Source organism: Ascaphus truei, chromosome 1 (genome assembly GCF_040206685.1).
Source record: "Ascaphus truei isolate aAscTru1 chromosome 1, aAscTru1.hap1, whole genome shotgun sequence".
NCBI classification, from domain to species: domain Eukaryota; kingdom Metazoa; phylum Chordata; class Amphibia; order Anura; family Ascaphidae; genus Ascaphus; species Ascaphus truei.
In genome coordinates, this window is record NC_134483.1 from 295,938,379 (window position 1) to 295,954,661 (window position 16,283).

The 16,283-nt window shown below is 40.2% G+C and overlaps 1 protein-coding gene and 2 non-coding genes across 3 annotated transcripts; 2 read left to right on the forward strand and 1 right to left on the reverse strand.

Annotated features, from left to right (window-relative positions):
• Positions 1-341: 341 nt before the first annotated feature.
• Positions 342-425, forward strand: TRNAL-UAA (transfer RNA leucine (anticodon UAA)). Its single transcript has one exon. It is a non-coding gene; the product is annotated as a tRNA-Leu (tRNA).
• A 6,274-nt stretch (positions 426-6,699) lies between these two features.
• Positions 6,700-9,655, forward strand: LOC142496644 (uncharacterized). Its single transcript, XM_075603360.1, has 5 exons — positions 6,700-6,923; positions 7,019-7,096; positions 7,201-7,299; positions 7,560-7,721; positions 7,876-9,655. The coding sequence occupies exons 1-5, from the start codon at positions 6,851-6,853 to the stop codon at positions 8,883-8,885; spliced, it is 1,422 nt and encodes a 473-aa protein (XP_075459475.1). The 5' UTR covers positions 6,700-6,850; the 3' UTR covers positions 8,886-9,655.
• A 5,848-nt stretch (positions 9,656-15,503) lies between these two features.
• Positions 15,504-15,587, reverse strand: TRNAL-UAA (transfer RNA leucine (anticodon UAA)). Its single transcript has one exon. It is a non-coding gene; the product is annotated as a tRNA-Leu (tRNA).
• Positions 15,588-16,283: the final 696 nt, after the last annotated feature.

The following is a 16,283-nucleotide window of genomic DNA, read 5'->3' on the forward strand; positions in this document are numbered from 1 at the left end:
AAACGCAGTTGACGCCCCCTAAGCCAAAAAACCGCGGTTGACATCCCCCAGACTCCATTTTTTATTATGATGTGCATTTTTTATTCTTTTTTGTGATTGGTGCGTACTGTTGACGTAGATTGGAGGGGGCGTATACATACGCGGGGCATGTCCGGGCATGTTTATAGGCTTTTGGGGCATGCCCGAACATGTTTTTTTCATACTGGGGCATGTCTGGACATGTTTATTCTGAAATAACGCTGTGCGCATGTCAGAAAAGTTCAAATGACGTTGATAAGAGGGCGTAGCATTTTTTTTTAAATTCAGACAGAATACGGCTTTAAGAGGCAAAACCCTCAAGTGTCAGGGTGGCCGAGTGGTTTAAGGCGTTGGACTTAAGATCCAATGGACGTATGTCCACGTGGGTTCGAATCCCACCCCAGACATAATATTTTTATATATTTTTTTTTTATTTGTATATATTTTTTTTATTTGTATCGAGACGGTACAGGGATTAGCCGCAACAGTCGGGGGTTACATATAAATAAAAAGCACAATTGTATGAGTCAAAAATTGCTTATTTTATTTTTTAAAAGATAACACAGTTTTCACCAGGAAATAATTACAAGACGTATTTACAAGTAAAAAAGTAAAACGGCTGTTAAGGCCTTAATAGACTAAAATCATCTAGAGGCGTTGAGTTAGTACGATACATAGTATAGAGGGACAGCAATACAATGTCTTATTTTACAGAGGGAAAAAAAAAAAATTAAACAGCTTATTTACAGTTTCAACCAGGCAATAATTACAATTCGTATTTACAAGTAAAAAAGTAAGTGAGTCATTTCAAAAGTCTTTGAAAAGCGTTTCATAGCAATTGATGCAATAACCTCATTAGCAGATGTTGTGGGGCCATAGTAAAAAAAGTAAATAAGTCGTTTCAAAAGTCTTTGAAAAGCGTGTCATAGCAATTGACGCAATAACCTCATTAGCAGATGGTGTGGGGTCATAATGACAAGAAGCTAGACAAACACCATGGTTGTTAACTGAGAGCAGAGGTGTCGTGGGAACAGCCTCATTAACAGCGGTAAATAAGGCATTTCAAAAGACTTGGAAGAGCCTTGAACTGCGGGAGATTGTTTTAAACAGAGGCTGAAAACACCATAGAAGCATTATATTGTTTTATGAAATACTATTAAAGAATGCATAGCCATACAAGCTCAAAAAAAGCGGATGCACAATTACGAAAAATATATTACACGCCGAAAACGCCTGGTTCCTTTGGCGGCATACAGAGTTTAAATAATGCAGCACAAAAATACGGTATTTCAAACGCAACGGTCAAAAATTATCTTTCAGAGCAAGATGTCTATACGTTATACAAACCGGCGCGAAAAAATTTCAAAAGGAATATGATTTTAGTGTCCAATATCGATTCGCAGTGGCAGGCCGACCTCGTATCAATGATTGATTTTGCCAAGTGTAACGACGGAAATCGTTATATTCTGACCGTTATCGATATTTTGTCAAAATACGCCTGGGCAAAATTGTTGCAAAATAAAAAAGGGTTAAGCGTCGCTAATGCGTTACAAGAGATTTTTTTAGAGGGAAGGGTGCCTCAAAAGTTACAAACTGACGGGGGTAAAGAATTCTTGAATAAGAATGTTAATTTACTGCTCCAAAAATATGGCGTTAACAGGTTCATCGCCGGCAACGCCGTTAAGGCAGCCATTATTGAACGCTTTAATAGGACATTAAAAACGAAAATGTGGCGTTTTTTCACAGCACATAATACGCACAGGTACAGCGATGTGTTATCAGACTTAATATACAGCTATAACCACACGCCACATCGCACCATTAAGTGTGCGCCAAAGGATGTAACACAAGCGAATTCTCTCACCGTTTGGAATACTATTTATAGGTCACATGTGTGTTCTAAGAAACTTAAGCCACTTTTAAAAATTGGAGACCACGTTCGGATATCAAAATATAAAGGAGTTTTTACAAAGGGTTATGAACAGTGCTTTACAGATGAAATATTTATTATTGCTGATGTACGCACGAAAGGCGTAAAACCTCTGTATAAGATCACAGATAGCGCTGGTGAGGCCATAGAAGGCTCATTCTACGCTGAAGAGATACAAAAAATACCAAATAATTTAAATCGCGTTTACAGAATTGAGAAGATATTAAAACAAAAAAGCGTAAGGCGTAAAATCGTCTACTACGTTAAATGGTGTGGATACCCTACAAAATTCAACAGCTGGATAGAAAAAGCACAACTAACTCGTTTGTAAAAAGACGTCACCATGGAGGATATTGCCTTTTATGTAACGCTGCCTAGTAATGCGTCATACGAAACGTTCCCCCAAAATGACATTTCTAATTATACGACAAAACTAGCCAAGCCCATTATTTTAAAAGGTGAATGGGAGGTTGCTTTAACAGAAATACAGTATCCGCATACTTGGAATACATTTGAAAACGTGGACGGTAACGTATCTGTAACACAACTAAGACCGCCGTTACGGAATGCTGCGCCAGACAGCACATTACATGTATCAACGCTAAACGCCATTAAATCAAACTTCATGGTAAAAGCGGGGTATTATAGTGATATTAATGAATTGGTTAGGTCTATTAACGAGGCGATGGCCATCAGTAAAGTGAAATTGAAATATGACGACTTTGAAAGAACAGTATCTGTTCCGGGTTCACATCGCTTTACAGCCTCAGAGCGTATGATGAACATTCTAGGCATGGATTCTAATAATATCGATAAAATTGAAAAATGTGATAAAATATGTGCAGATATAAAAAACGGCTTTTATACAATATTTGTTTATACCGATATCATTATGCATCAACGCGTAGGTCACAGTTTTGTCCCCCTACTGCGGACTGTTGAAATCACCGGCAATAATAATGATATCATTACGCAGTGCTACATAAAGCCTGATTACATACCCGTCAGTAAATATCACATCGATTGCATTACAATCGAGATAAAGAACGACCAAAATAAGAACGTCTCATTCAAGTACGGGAAGGCCATTGTAAAACTGCACTTTCGGCCGCGCAAAGGCTCTCTGTATTGAGGGTCCGGCAACATGGTGGCTGTTAAAAACTATGGAGAACCACAGGTTTACAGTATGTACTATAGAGCACAAGCGGGAAATGGCTTACAGGGCTTTCATGGGAGCCCTTATATGTACGGCCGTGGATTAGCAGGCGTTTTCCGCAGTCTCTTTAGACGGGCGGTGCCTTTATTCAGGCGCGGCTTTGATATTGTAAAACCTCATGTAAAAACTGCAGCACTAAATATCGCTAGAGACGTTGTGGGTCGTGTTTCAACCGCTGTGACGAATAAAATGGGTGGTGCAGCACAAGACGGATCAGGACTCGTGTACATCAGTAGAAGCAGTGCTAAAGGCAAACGCAAGCGCAGCGTTGCATTCCCACCCAGCACAACCCGTTATCAAAACAAAAAGAACAGTCGCAACGTCAGAAAGAAGAAAAAAACCTCGCGACAGAACTTAAACGACATCTTTTGATTCATTTGACAAGACAAAAAAATAAATAAAAGTTATTTCAGCATGGCGTTTATTCACACCAACTCCATAGAATGCGCTAAATCTGAACTGGATATCTTTGAAATACAGCCTACACAGACGAGCATAGAAAAAAGTCTGTATGTGGAAATACAACCGTTGGCCGCCCTTTCAGAAACGGCACCGTTGGAGTTTTATATCGCTGGCAACGGGGAACATTATTTCGACCTCAATAATACTTTGATTTACATTACGTGTAAAATCGTCAAACAGGACAATACACCGATTGCTGATGGAGCACGCGTGAGTCTAATCAATTATCCGATAGCAACGCTTTTCAATCAGTTAGATGTAACTTTGGGGGACAGACTCATATCGCAATCCAATAACCTGTACGCATATCGGGCGTATATTGAAACAATTCTGAACTATAGCGCTGATGCATTATCCACGCAGTTTACCACCGGTTTATTTTACAAGGATACAGCGGGGCAACACCAAACCCACACAGTGGGTGGTGATAACCATGGTTTTACAAAGCGTTCCCAAATGACAGAACGTGGTAAAGCCGTAGAATTACTGGGACATCTACATAGCGATATATTTTTTCAAGAGAAACTTATACTGAACGGTCTGGACTTAAAAATTAAACTCACTAGAAATAAAGATACATTTTGTTTAATGTCTGCTGAGGCTGAGCCGTTTAAGATTCAAATTCTAAACGCGTCGCTGTTTGTCAAAAGGGTGCAAATTGCGCCGGCAGTGCGCATAGGTCATGCGCAGGGGCTTTTAAGCGGCAACGCAAAATACACTATCGACCGTGTGGGGATGAAAATTTATAGCATCGCGGTCGGAAGTCGCGTCTAGAATCTAGAAAACCTGTTTTTGGGTCAATTACCCAAACTGGTCATTATAGGATTCGTTGATAATGACGCTTTTTCTGGTGCTTACGATAAAAACCCCCTTTGTTTCAAACACAACCATGTGAATTTTGCAGCGCTGTATTTAGACGGCGAACAAATACCGACAAAACCGTTTCAACCAGACTTTGAGAATGCTAATTCTATTAGAGAATACATGGCCCTGGTACAAATTGCCGGTAAACAAAATGCAGACGCTGGATTTCTCATTAATCGTGAAGAGTATGTTGAGGGGTACACGCTATTTGCGTTTGATTTGTCACCCGATCAGGAACGCGGTGGTCACTTCTCACTAATTCGCAATGGAAACCTGAGGGCTGAAATACGCTTTTCAAGGGCTCTGGATAGAACCGTTAATATTATTGTGTACGGCGTTTTTGATAACGTTATTGAGATAAATCAGAGAAGAGAAGTGTTATATGACTTTCTCTGAATAAAAAAAAAAAGAATGAATACCGTGCAAATAACACAGTTTTTAAGCGCCGATCGATTCACCCGTGGATTGTTTCAAGGAATTTACCCCTGCGATTTATTACCCCGTCGCGCGCTGACAAATGCACCCACATGTTTCATCATAAATACACATCCTCATAACGGTCCTGGTGAGCACTGGTTGGCGATTTTTTTTGATACAGATGGTTCTGGACATTTTTTCGACTCATACGGATTATCACCAAAAAGTGAACTCTTTCCTAAAGAAATTTTACAGTTTTTAAATACGAACGTGAATCGTATAACGTTTCAGAACGCACAGTTGCAAGATACTTTGTCGTCTGTCTGCGGTGAATTTTGTATTTTTTTCATTCATCACATGTGTAAAGGTTTAACATTTGAAGAGATCTTAAAAAGTTTCACTAATGATTTAAAAAAAAATGACCGCATAGTCGCTAATTTTGTGAGAAAGCGTATGAGCCATTTTAAGCGGCGATATGTACACATTGACTGTACACAAAAATGTGTGGCCTGTTATAAAAATATATAAGGCCATTTTTTTAAAAACATGTGTCTGATGTGTAATGTTTAATAAAAGACTAATTATATTATACACTGCCAACAATGTCTTGTTTTGTTTTATTTTTATGGTCTTTTGCAGCACTTTGATAATATAGATAAGTTAGTAAAAAATAAATAAATAGATATATAATAAATCAGAAGGGTTAAGAACAGACCTTATAATAATTAAAGCTATTAAACAAAGAACAAGACAGCCTCAAGAGGATTATTCACACCCCCACTAGCCATTGAAGGTGGAGCTACGAATTGTTAGAGCCTCAAGAAAAAACTATTTAAGAGGGGGCTTTTGAAATACTTCTGTCTCTAGCCTCATTGATCGTGAGTGCCCTTACATCCAGTCTGTGCCTAGCAGTGCTCTCAATATAACGGCATGGTGAGTAAACATAATATTGATTGTATTGTTTTATTCATGTCTGTCTTTTTTTCAAAACTGTGATATAATATACCTAAACCCTGATATATTATTTTATAGAATGATAATTACTGTATTTTAATGGCATTGAATGTATTTTTATGTAAACTTTATGTAATATACAGGACCTTTTTTTTTTATTAGCGTATATTGAGTGTATTGTTTTATTCATATATGTCTTTTCAAAGTAGCATTTAATGTTTTTCTAAAAAGTGGCCCCGTTGATAATATAGTACATACTGTAGAACCTAAGGCCATAATATATTAGACCTAAAAATGTGATATAATATACCTAAACCCTTGATATATTATTTTATAGACTGCTAATTACTGTATTTTAAGGGCATTGAATGTATTTTTATGTAAACTTTATGTAATATACAGGACCTTTTTTTTTATTAGCGTATATTGAGTGTATTGTTTTATTCATATATGTCTTTTCAAAGTAGCATTTAATGTTTTTCTAAAAAGTGGCCCCGTTGATAATATAGTACATACTGTAGAACCTAAGGCCATAATATATTAGACCTAAAAATGTGATATAATATACCTAAACCCTTGATATATTATTTTATAGACTGCTAATTACTGTATTTTAAGGGCATTGAATGTATTTTTATGTAAACTTTATGTAATATACAGGGCCTTTTTTTTATTAGCGTATATTGAGTGTATTGTTTTATTCATATATGTCTTTTCAAAGTAACATTTAATGTACTTTATTTTTCTAAAAAGGGGCAAGTGTATTGTTTTATTCATATATGTCTTTTCAAAGTAACATTTAATGTACTTTATTTTTCTAAAAAGGGGGCCCCCGTGATAATATAGTATCATCTATTTTATATCATGATATTTAGTGTATTTTAATAGCATTGATTGTTTTGTTTTTTGTCCGTTTTTTTATCAGACTATATTGAAGGACTTTTAATGATAATATTTAAAGGCCTAGAATTGATTGTACTTTATAATACATGCAGGCTGACCGCTTCCAAACATATATTGCCGAAAATACACAGGGGAGTTCCACAGAGGCAGACCAAGAATGTAAGAATCGACAGAGACCGCTTAAGACAGCTCTTTTTTTTTATTTTTATTTCTTTATTATTATTTATTTATTTTTGTAATTTTCTTTCATGTAGTTTTGGCTGCTGCACTTCAAGCTGAGCGGTTGGCTAATGACGCTCTAGACTGTCGATTTGGAAAACAGGTTACCGATGGTGCGTATTTATATAAAAGCGGTTGCATATACTTTTTTTTTTTTTACTTTTAAAGTTACCTGTGTACATGAATAACCGCCTATGCGGTCATTTATGCCGTACAGAACAAACCAAGGGGGGTACGGAAAACGGTGTACGATCTGTCAAACGTACGATCAAACAGCACAACCCTGATCCGTCCATAATGACAAATCAAAAACGGGGTATGTATGACAATGTATCGCTGTTATATTTAAAACTAACACTATAGACATGTTTTGAACTTATTTAAAACTTTATAGATTACGGCTGTAATTATATATCTAAGTGGACTAAGATAGTGTTTCTATTCATTTTATTACACTTTTTTTTTATAGCCGACATTAGGGGTCATGCAGCCACAATAATTGTGTAGTTATTTTTTTTATTTTTAAATGCTGCTGTCTATTATAAAACTTTTTAATAATGAGGTCATTGTTCACAGCTTCAAAAATGCACCGGCACCAAAGCGTTAGAAGCCCAAAAGTCGCCGCTGAAATGCAAATCCAGAACAAGAAACCACGGGCCCCGCAACCTGAAAAGAAAGTCAACGCTGAAATACAAACCCAGAACAAGAAACCACGGGCCCCGCAACCTGAAAAGCATGGTGAGTCTATTGTGCTGTAATTCAAGCCTCTATATACGTGGTGTTGCGTAATGTAGTACTAACATAGTTCCTCAAGCTGTCTGGACTTTAATCTATTAATGAAATGAGCTGACAGTATTCTTTTTTTTTTTTTTTTTTTTTTTGATGTTTTTAGCCTCAAAGACGACCGTAAGGCATGCCACTAGACGTGTTCCTGATAAATGTACCCCTGCACACGACAATGAGCAGCCCAGCACATCAAAAGCTTTGTACGGTGTAAAGCGACCAACAACAACGGTTACGGTTACAATCGAACCACCACCAGCTACAATGTTGAACTCCCCAACAGCAAAGGCGGATATCATTTCGCGTGCCACCGGCGGTGAGTCAGCACGCATAAACACAACGCCTGTATCAGGCATGCAACAAGCCCAGTTGGAAAATATATTGCGTAGAATTGACTTTGGCAGACGCCCACGTGTAAATGACCCTGCTGTTGCACAGCCAACAATTAAAAGACGAAGGGTGCCTTTACAGGACATCACACCGGTCACAAACAGTAAAAGTCAAGGGTTTCCTTTACAGGACATCACGATTGTCACAAACAATGATCATGGGGCGCAGAAAGGTCAGTCAGGTAACTGTACGACGATTAATGACATTGATACACCGCATTATTGGCGATGGTTCTATAATCATTTTGTTTTTTGGATAGATTTAAATCGGCTTATAGAAAATGTAATAAGCGACTTGAAAACATTGATTTTTGTGAAAGAGCATGAACGCGATTTAGAGCGCATGAAAGCCTTGTTATTAAGGCTTCGCCGTTCAAGCGATATATTTCACAAGGGTGTAATGCATCTAAAGGGGGATTCAGGGGCCAACAACCAAAACATAATACACGACGTAATAATAACAACACCGTGTACTGACAATACACACCCAAAAGCCACAACAGCGCTGTGTATAGAGGACGAATCTGACATTGAGAGCCGGGGTTGTACTGAATACCTTTTCTGGGTGGATGTAAAGAGGTCTATCAACGCATTCATGCGTGAACTGTATTCACATTGTTGGGTGCCTCATGTCGAACGCAACATGTGTATGGAGCCGGCGTTCAAACTAAAACTTGATCGTTTAACGACTGTATTTAGCAACGGGGCCCAATTACTAACCAATTCATGACTAAATATGGTGGGCAGGGGCTTAGATCAACACCCCACGTTAAACAGAAGCACGCAGAGCGGCCAGCAGATAAATTATGTTGTAGACAACAACTCAGAACACACGCCAGAATGCTCATTAATGCCCGTTAGTACAGGTGATTTATCGACCCCCGTTATGAGCCCCAACTTAATTGCGGTCGAACATCCCCAGAGGGGTATAATGCCATTAATTTCTGTACAGTCAGAGCCATCTGTAAATGAAATTAATGTTGAAAGGTCTGTACTGCCGGTTGAAAATAGTGTTGAAATACATACACCACTGATAATACAGCCCCCTAACGATGCGGCGGATCAGTCTGTATTTTTGGAACGTGTAGCGCAGTACCAAAGAGTACGACAAAATTTTAATGCTGTGGAACATTTTGAACATTTTCAATTTGTAAATCTTGATCGTATAACATCATTTTCAGTGGCATTACAGGCGGTACATGATTCTATACAGTGTACATTGAATAGACTACTGCCCGACATAGGACCCCATGACATGGTGCAATTACGTCTAGACGGTGACACGTTAAATAGAGCTTTATACTCTATTAAACGCTCTAAGGACGCCTTAAGCGCTGAGACGTTTTTGGAACATGTGGCAAACATGTTACAAAGCAACGCGGAGGTTCTTGGTGACGGTACTTTAAGACTATTGGTCATAATTGTTAAGAACAGAGTTGGTGGTGTGATGCACCGTAGACGCATTAATTCAACGCCTTACAGTCGCATCGTAAACAAAAAAAGACAATTACTCTTTGACTTACAGTAGCGACATCTTTTATTGCACTGAATGCCGCCGGCAAGCCGGGATCTACCCCAGCTGCCGCCAGTAACAACCGCGCGCCGCCGCGTTTCCCCCACGCACCCCCCCTCCACTTCGCGCGCAATTTAAATCCCTTCCCGACCCCGTACAAGGCTCCTGCTATGCCGCTCTGCTTCCCCGCACCCCCGCTTACCTTCATTTGATCTCCAGGGGTGTCGGGGAAGCCTGCGGAAGCCGGGGAAGACGGGGAAGACGGGGAAGCCGGGCGCGCATGTTACTGTGACGTCACAGTGCGCCGCCACGCGCCGCGGCTACCCGCTTCCCAGACGCATGCAGCCGGCGGCTTTTACTCGAATAAAAGCTGCCGCTGCTGTACATAACGACAGCCATAACTTGTGTCTAGCAGCCAGTCTTTGTGCCCTGTTAGAAAAGAGAGATACGGCTGACGCTGTGTTACTGGAGAAAGCACGTTTGATACATCGCACCCTGGGTATTCCTGATGATCGTCTAGTCAGTTTTAGCGACATACCCGACTTTGAAAAGCACTTGAATGTAACCATTAAAGTGTTCTACCACAATCGGGGAGAATGGCAGTTTTTTAATACAAGTGAGCCCTGCAAAGAGAGGGTTTTATTTATATACCATGAAGACACACATTACTTTGGCGTAAAAAAAATAAACGCTTTCATCGGGGCCAATTACTTTTGCGATTTTTGTCATACTCCATTCGCTCACAAAAATAACCATTCATGCCGCTATTTTTGCCGATCGTGCCACAGACGGAATTGTGTTGAGGTCATAGCAGACATGCCTAGGTGTCCTATGTGTCGGGCATTTTGTCGTTCACAGGATTGTTTGAGTGAACACAAGAAACTAGCCCAAGCTGCTAAAATAGATTGTAAACGCAAGAAATACTGCGACCGTTGCGGTCGCTACACAGATGACGATCATGATGAATGCAGAGGTTTGCAGTGTAGAGTCTGTTATGCTTACATCGCCAGTTTTGACAATCACCTGTGCTACATGCGCCCATACAAACCACCGGTCCTCACTGACAACTACATTTTTTATGACTTTGAGTGCATGCAGGAGACGGGCGTACACATACCAAATTATGTCTACGCCATGCCTTTAAGGGATGATGAAGAAAAAGGTTGTGCCCAGTCTTTAGACGGCACTGTGGGTTGGGAGTTCCAGGGTCCAGAGTGTTTGGCTGATTTTGTAAAAAAATTCATAGACAGGCCCTTTAGGGAGTACACTTTCATCGCACATAATGCCGGCCGTTACGATTCCTATTTTGTGGTGCAACAGCTGCTTAAAGAGAAGATAAAAATAGAATTACTAGCACAAGGCGGTAAATTATTATGTGTAACAATACCTGATCTGAATATCAGATTTATCGACTCTTTAAATTTCCTCCCCATGAAGCTCAGTAAGTTGCCACAGGCCCTGGGGTTTACAGGCAGTAAAGGATATTTCCCACACTTTTTTAACACAGTACAGAATCAAAATTACAGCGGTTCTATGCCCTCTATAGAGCATTACGGCCCCCAGTACATGATGGCCGACGAGAAAACGGGGTTCATGACATGGTATGAAGCGAACAAACATTGTGATTTCAATTTTCAGGCTGAGCTTAAAAGCTATTGCATTGAGGATGTAAACATTTTGAAGAAAGCCTGTATCTGCTTTAGAACCAGTGTCATAGAAATGACAGAGCATACGGTAATGAGCGACCGTGAGTCTCAGATTGGTGAGGAAGATGTCTATAATGTGGACCCCTTTCAGCTGACAACCCTCGCCTCTGTGTGCATGGCTATGTATCGGCTCAAATTTTTACCCAGTAACACCATCGCCATTGTACCCCCTGACAATTACAACATCACAAAAAAACGCTTCTCTACGCCCGCCACACAGTGGCTACTTGTAGTGGCCTACAAGGAGAATATAGTCATACAACATGCTTTAAGGGGCGGTGAAAAGATGGTGGGTAACTATTTTCTGGATGGTTATGCAGTGATTAATGGTGTTCAAACAGCCTTTGAATTCAACGGCTGCTTTTACCACGGATGTCCCATGTGTTACAATGAAAAAGATACAAACACTGTTACATCTCTCACATATGGTCAATTGTACCACAAAACATCCATCAAAACACATTTTCTAAAAACCAAATGTGGCTATGCGGTGCGTGAGCTGTGGGAGCACGAGTGGAAACACATGTTAGAGACTGATACGGACCTAAAGGCGTTTCTACTTAAAAGTGATTTTCCACAACCCATGAACCCCCGTGATGCACTTTACGGCGGCCGCACAAACGCTATTAAGCTGTACCACAAAACGGCGCCCGGTGAGAGTATACATTACTATGATTTTACCAGCTTGTATCCTTTTATCAACAAAACCAAAATGTACCCCACCGGTCACCCTAAGATCATCTATGAGAATTTTCTCTCTTTTGACAGGTACTTTGGGATTGCTAAAGTAAAAGTCTATCCGCCTAGAGGCTTATTTTTCCCCATCCTTCCTGTTAAAATGAATGGCAAGCTCATGTTTCCGCTATGCAGCACATGCGCCGTCACCAATCAGACGACGCCTTGCTGTCATACGGATGAGGAGCCCTCATTGACCGGTACGTGGTGTACCATTGAAATCCAGGCAGCGTTGAAGAAAGGGTACCGGCTGTGTAAAATTTTTGAAATTTGGCACTTTGCATGTTATACAAAAAAATTGTTTGCTAAATACATTAAGGTGCACCTCAGGGACAAACAGGAGGCATCTGGATACCCCAGCTGGTGTACAGACGAGGTCAAAAAACAAAAATACATCAGCGAGTATTTTTCAAAAGAGGGTATACGTTTACGCGCTGATAAAATAGACATTAACCCGGCAAAAAGACAAATTTCTAAACTGTTTCTAAATTCTTTGTGGGGTAAATTCGGTCAAAAGACTAATTTACAAAATACAAGCATTGTAACAAGCCCTGATGAACTTTTTGGTTACGCCTTTTCAACGCAATACGATGTGTCATCTTTAGACTTCCTAGATGATGACACGGCCATGGTTAGCTGGAAGTATACAAAGGAGGGATACACTGTAGGTCGTAATGTCAATATTTTTATTGCCTGTTTTACGACGGCCTATGCCCGTCTTGAACTGTACAATGTTTTGGACAAGCTACAAGAGCGGTGTCTCTACCATGACACTGACTCTGTCATTTTTGTTAGCAAAACAGGTGACTGGAATCCGCCTCTGGGTGACTACTTAGGGGAGCTGACTAGTGAACTACTGAATGGTACACACATTACAGAATTTGTTTCTGCCGGTCCCAAGACTTACGGTTACAAGCTTTCTACTGGTAAAACGTGTCTAAAAGTTAAAGGTATAACACTGAACGCTGCAAACGCTGAATTGATTAACTTTGACACTTTAAAAGATATTGTCCTGGACTACCCCTTACACTCTGATCCTGAAGATCAGAAAAAGATTGTGGTACAACAGGCTGGGATTGTCCGAAATAAACGTTACTGGCAGATTGAGACTCGTCCTCTACAGAAAACACAAAAGTGTGTGTACACGAAACGACAGCTGACCAACGACTTCACAACCCTACCCTTTGGTTACTAATTATAAATCTGTAATGGATATCAGGCTTCAACATCCTTTCTCGTGTATTTTAGCCGGGCCGTCAAATTCAGGGAAAAGCTATTTTGTTAACCAGCTTTTGCAACATTCTAGCACTCACTTGTCGCACCGGCCTGATAATATCGTATGGTTTTATGCATGCTGGCAATATCTTTATGATGAACTGTTAAGCACTATGCCCCACATTAGATTTATTGAGGGTATACCCGCTACATTTAATGACGATGCTCTTTTTCCCCCTGGTAAAGTGAATTTGACAATCGTTGATGACTTGATGGAAGCAGCCAGTGAGAGCTCTGAAATTGAAAAAGCATTCACCAAGTATGTGCATCACAGAAACCTCAGTATCATGTACCTCGTACAAAATGTTTTTTGCCAGGGTAAAAAAAGCAGAACCATAAATTTAAACACTAAATATATGGTTCTTTTTAAAAATCCAAGGGATAAATTACAAATTAACACCTTAGCTCGTCAAATGTATCCTGGTAAATCACAATTCTTTTTAGAGGCATTTGAAGATGCCACACGGTCCCCCTATGGTTTTTTGTTAGTAGATTTAAGAGCCACGACCCCTGATGAGTACCGCTTAAGAACCGGTATCTTTCCGCCTGACAACCCCACAGTTTATGTTTTAAAAAAAAAAAAGCGGTTCTAAAAAGAGATAACTATCTGTAAATTGTCATTACTTGTAGTCGCTCCGCCGTTGTAAACATGTCTAACCGACTACGCCGCAATTGGCATACTTTAAAAGCATTAATAAGGGCTTCACCAAAGCAAAGAAAATTTATTCTGTGTTCAGCATCTAATGATTTAGTCACCGCCATATGCGAGATAGCCCTCAATGCTCTAAAAGGTAAAATACCTTTATCAAAACGGCAAATTGGCATACTTAAAAAGTGGCGTAAAATTATAAAAAAGCTGTGCGACAAAAAATTTACAATTGTAAAAAAGAAACGCCTGGTGAAGCAGTCCGGCGGCTTTATTGGCTCTCTTTTGGGTTTTGCTATACCGCTGCTGACTGGCCTTCTCACTAACCGCTAATGGAATATGCTGAGAAAATGTACCTGGTCCCCAAACAAGATATGGATCGTTTACAGCGCCCCCCACAACGAGTGGGCGACATACGTGAAGTTGCCATGCATCGCCTAGATACAGACATTAATGCGATCTTAAATAGCCATAATTTATCAGAGGATGAAAAGATAAAAAGATACACTACTGTACTGCAGAAATACTTGGTGCATGCTAAACAGAGCGACGGGGAGAAGAACCGCCTAACCCTTTTAATGCCCACTGATGAAACAGCCTCTCACCCTTTACATTTCCAGGATATTGCATCATCAGATACGCCTGACAGTTTGATTCGTGAGGTTGTTACTAACGTGAATGTCCGCTTCAAGAAAAATGCAGAGTTATTGCTCAGTAAAATGTTTCAGGCTAAACATATTACAAGCTGGAATGACAAAGGGGAGTTTATTTATAAAAAACAGGTTATACCGGGCTCTAATTTACTGGATTTGGTACGCGGTGTTACACAAAGTCACACTGTTACAAAGCGTAAAATACCACAGGGTTGGAGCCCTTTTCTGGCTGCGATGGCTGAACTGAATATCCCCTCATCGGTTGTGGGTAATGCAACAAATAGAGAAAGCCTGGATCGCTTAAAAATACTGCCCCCCGATACAACGAACCCTCCTTCATCATCCCTTTTAACTCCGCAGAAAAGAACCTCTGATTTGCGTTACAGTTCTTTAAGTGCCCCTGGCTTAACATCCCCGCCGGGTTATTTACTAAACAAGAGGAGGGGTAGTCTATTATTGCCGTCGGCTGACTGGTTGAAACTGTAAATAAGCTGTTTAATTTTTTTTTTCCCTCTGTAAAATAAGACATTGTATTGCTGTCCCTCTATACTATGTATCGTACTAACTCCACGCCTCTAGATGATTTTAGTCTATTAAGGCCTTAACAGCCGTTTTACTTTTTTACTTGTAAATACGTCTTGTAATTATTTCCTGGTGAAAACTCTGTTATCTTTTAAAAAATAAAATAAGCAATTTTTGACTCATACAATTGTGCTTTTTATTTATATGTAACCCCCGACTGTTGCGGCTAATCCCTGTACCGTCTCTATACAAATAAAAAAAATATATACAAATAAAAAAAAAATATATAAAAATATTATGTCTGGGGTGGGATTCGAACCCACGTGGACATACGTCCATTGGATCTTAAGTCCAACGCCTTAAACCACTCAGCCACCCTGACACTTGAGGGTTTAGCCTCTTAAAGCCGTATTCTGTCTGAATTTAAAAAAAAATGCTACGCCCTCTTTTCAACGTCATTTGAACTTTTCTGACATGCGCACGGCGTTATTTCAGAATAAACATGTCCAGACATGCCCCAGTATGAAAAAAACATGTTCGGGCATGCCCCAAAAGCCTATAAACATGCCCGGACATGCCCCGCGTATGTATACGCCCCCTCCAATCTACGTCAACAGTACGCACCAATCACAAAAAAGAATAAAAAATGCACATCATAATAAAAAATGGAGTCTGGGGGATGTCAACCGCGGTTTTTTGGCTTAGGGGGCATCAACTGCGTTTTTTTGGCGTAGGGGGCGTCAACTGCGGTTTTTTGGCGTAGGGGGCGTCAACCGCGTTTTTTTGGCGCAGGGGGCGGCAACCTAAAAAATGCGCAGGGGGCGGGGCCGGATACGGATGGGGCGGGACCGGATACGGAAGGGGCGGGACATAGGGCGGGTTTAAGGCCAAAAGGGGCGGGGCTTAGGGGAAAAGGGGGCGTGGTACCTGTCAAAAAAAGTTTGACATAATGTATGCCTCCCTACTACTAATATATTATATAAATATATTTTATGCACTGTATATGAGCTGGCGATTTCTAAGTCTGTGGTTCCGAGAGGGGGTAACCATTCTCACTAATAAAGGTCAAGCCACTTGG

Excerpts from the sequence above, each read along its gene's own strand:
- LOC142496644 (XM_075603360.1), top strand. The coding sequence starts at position 6,851 with ATGCAGGCTGACCGCTTCCAAACATATATTGCCGAAAATACACAGGGG. Across the intron at positions 6,924-7,018 it reads CACAGAGGCAGACCAAGAAT|TTTTGGCTGCTGCACTTCAA; the intron begins GTAAGAATCGAC and ends TCTTTCATGTAG. Across the intron at positions 7,300-7,559 it reads AATGACAAATCAAAAACGGG|CTTCAAAAATGCACCGGCAC; the intron begins GTATGTATGACA and ends CATTGTTCACAG.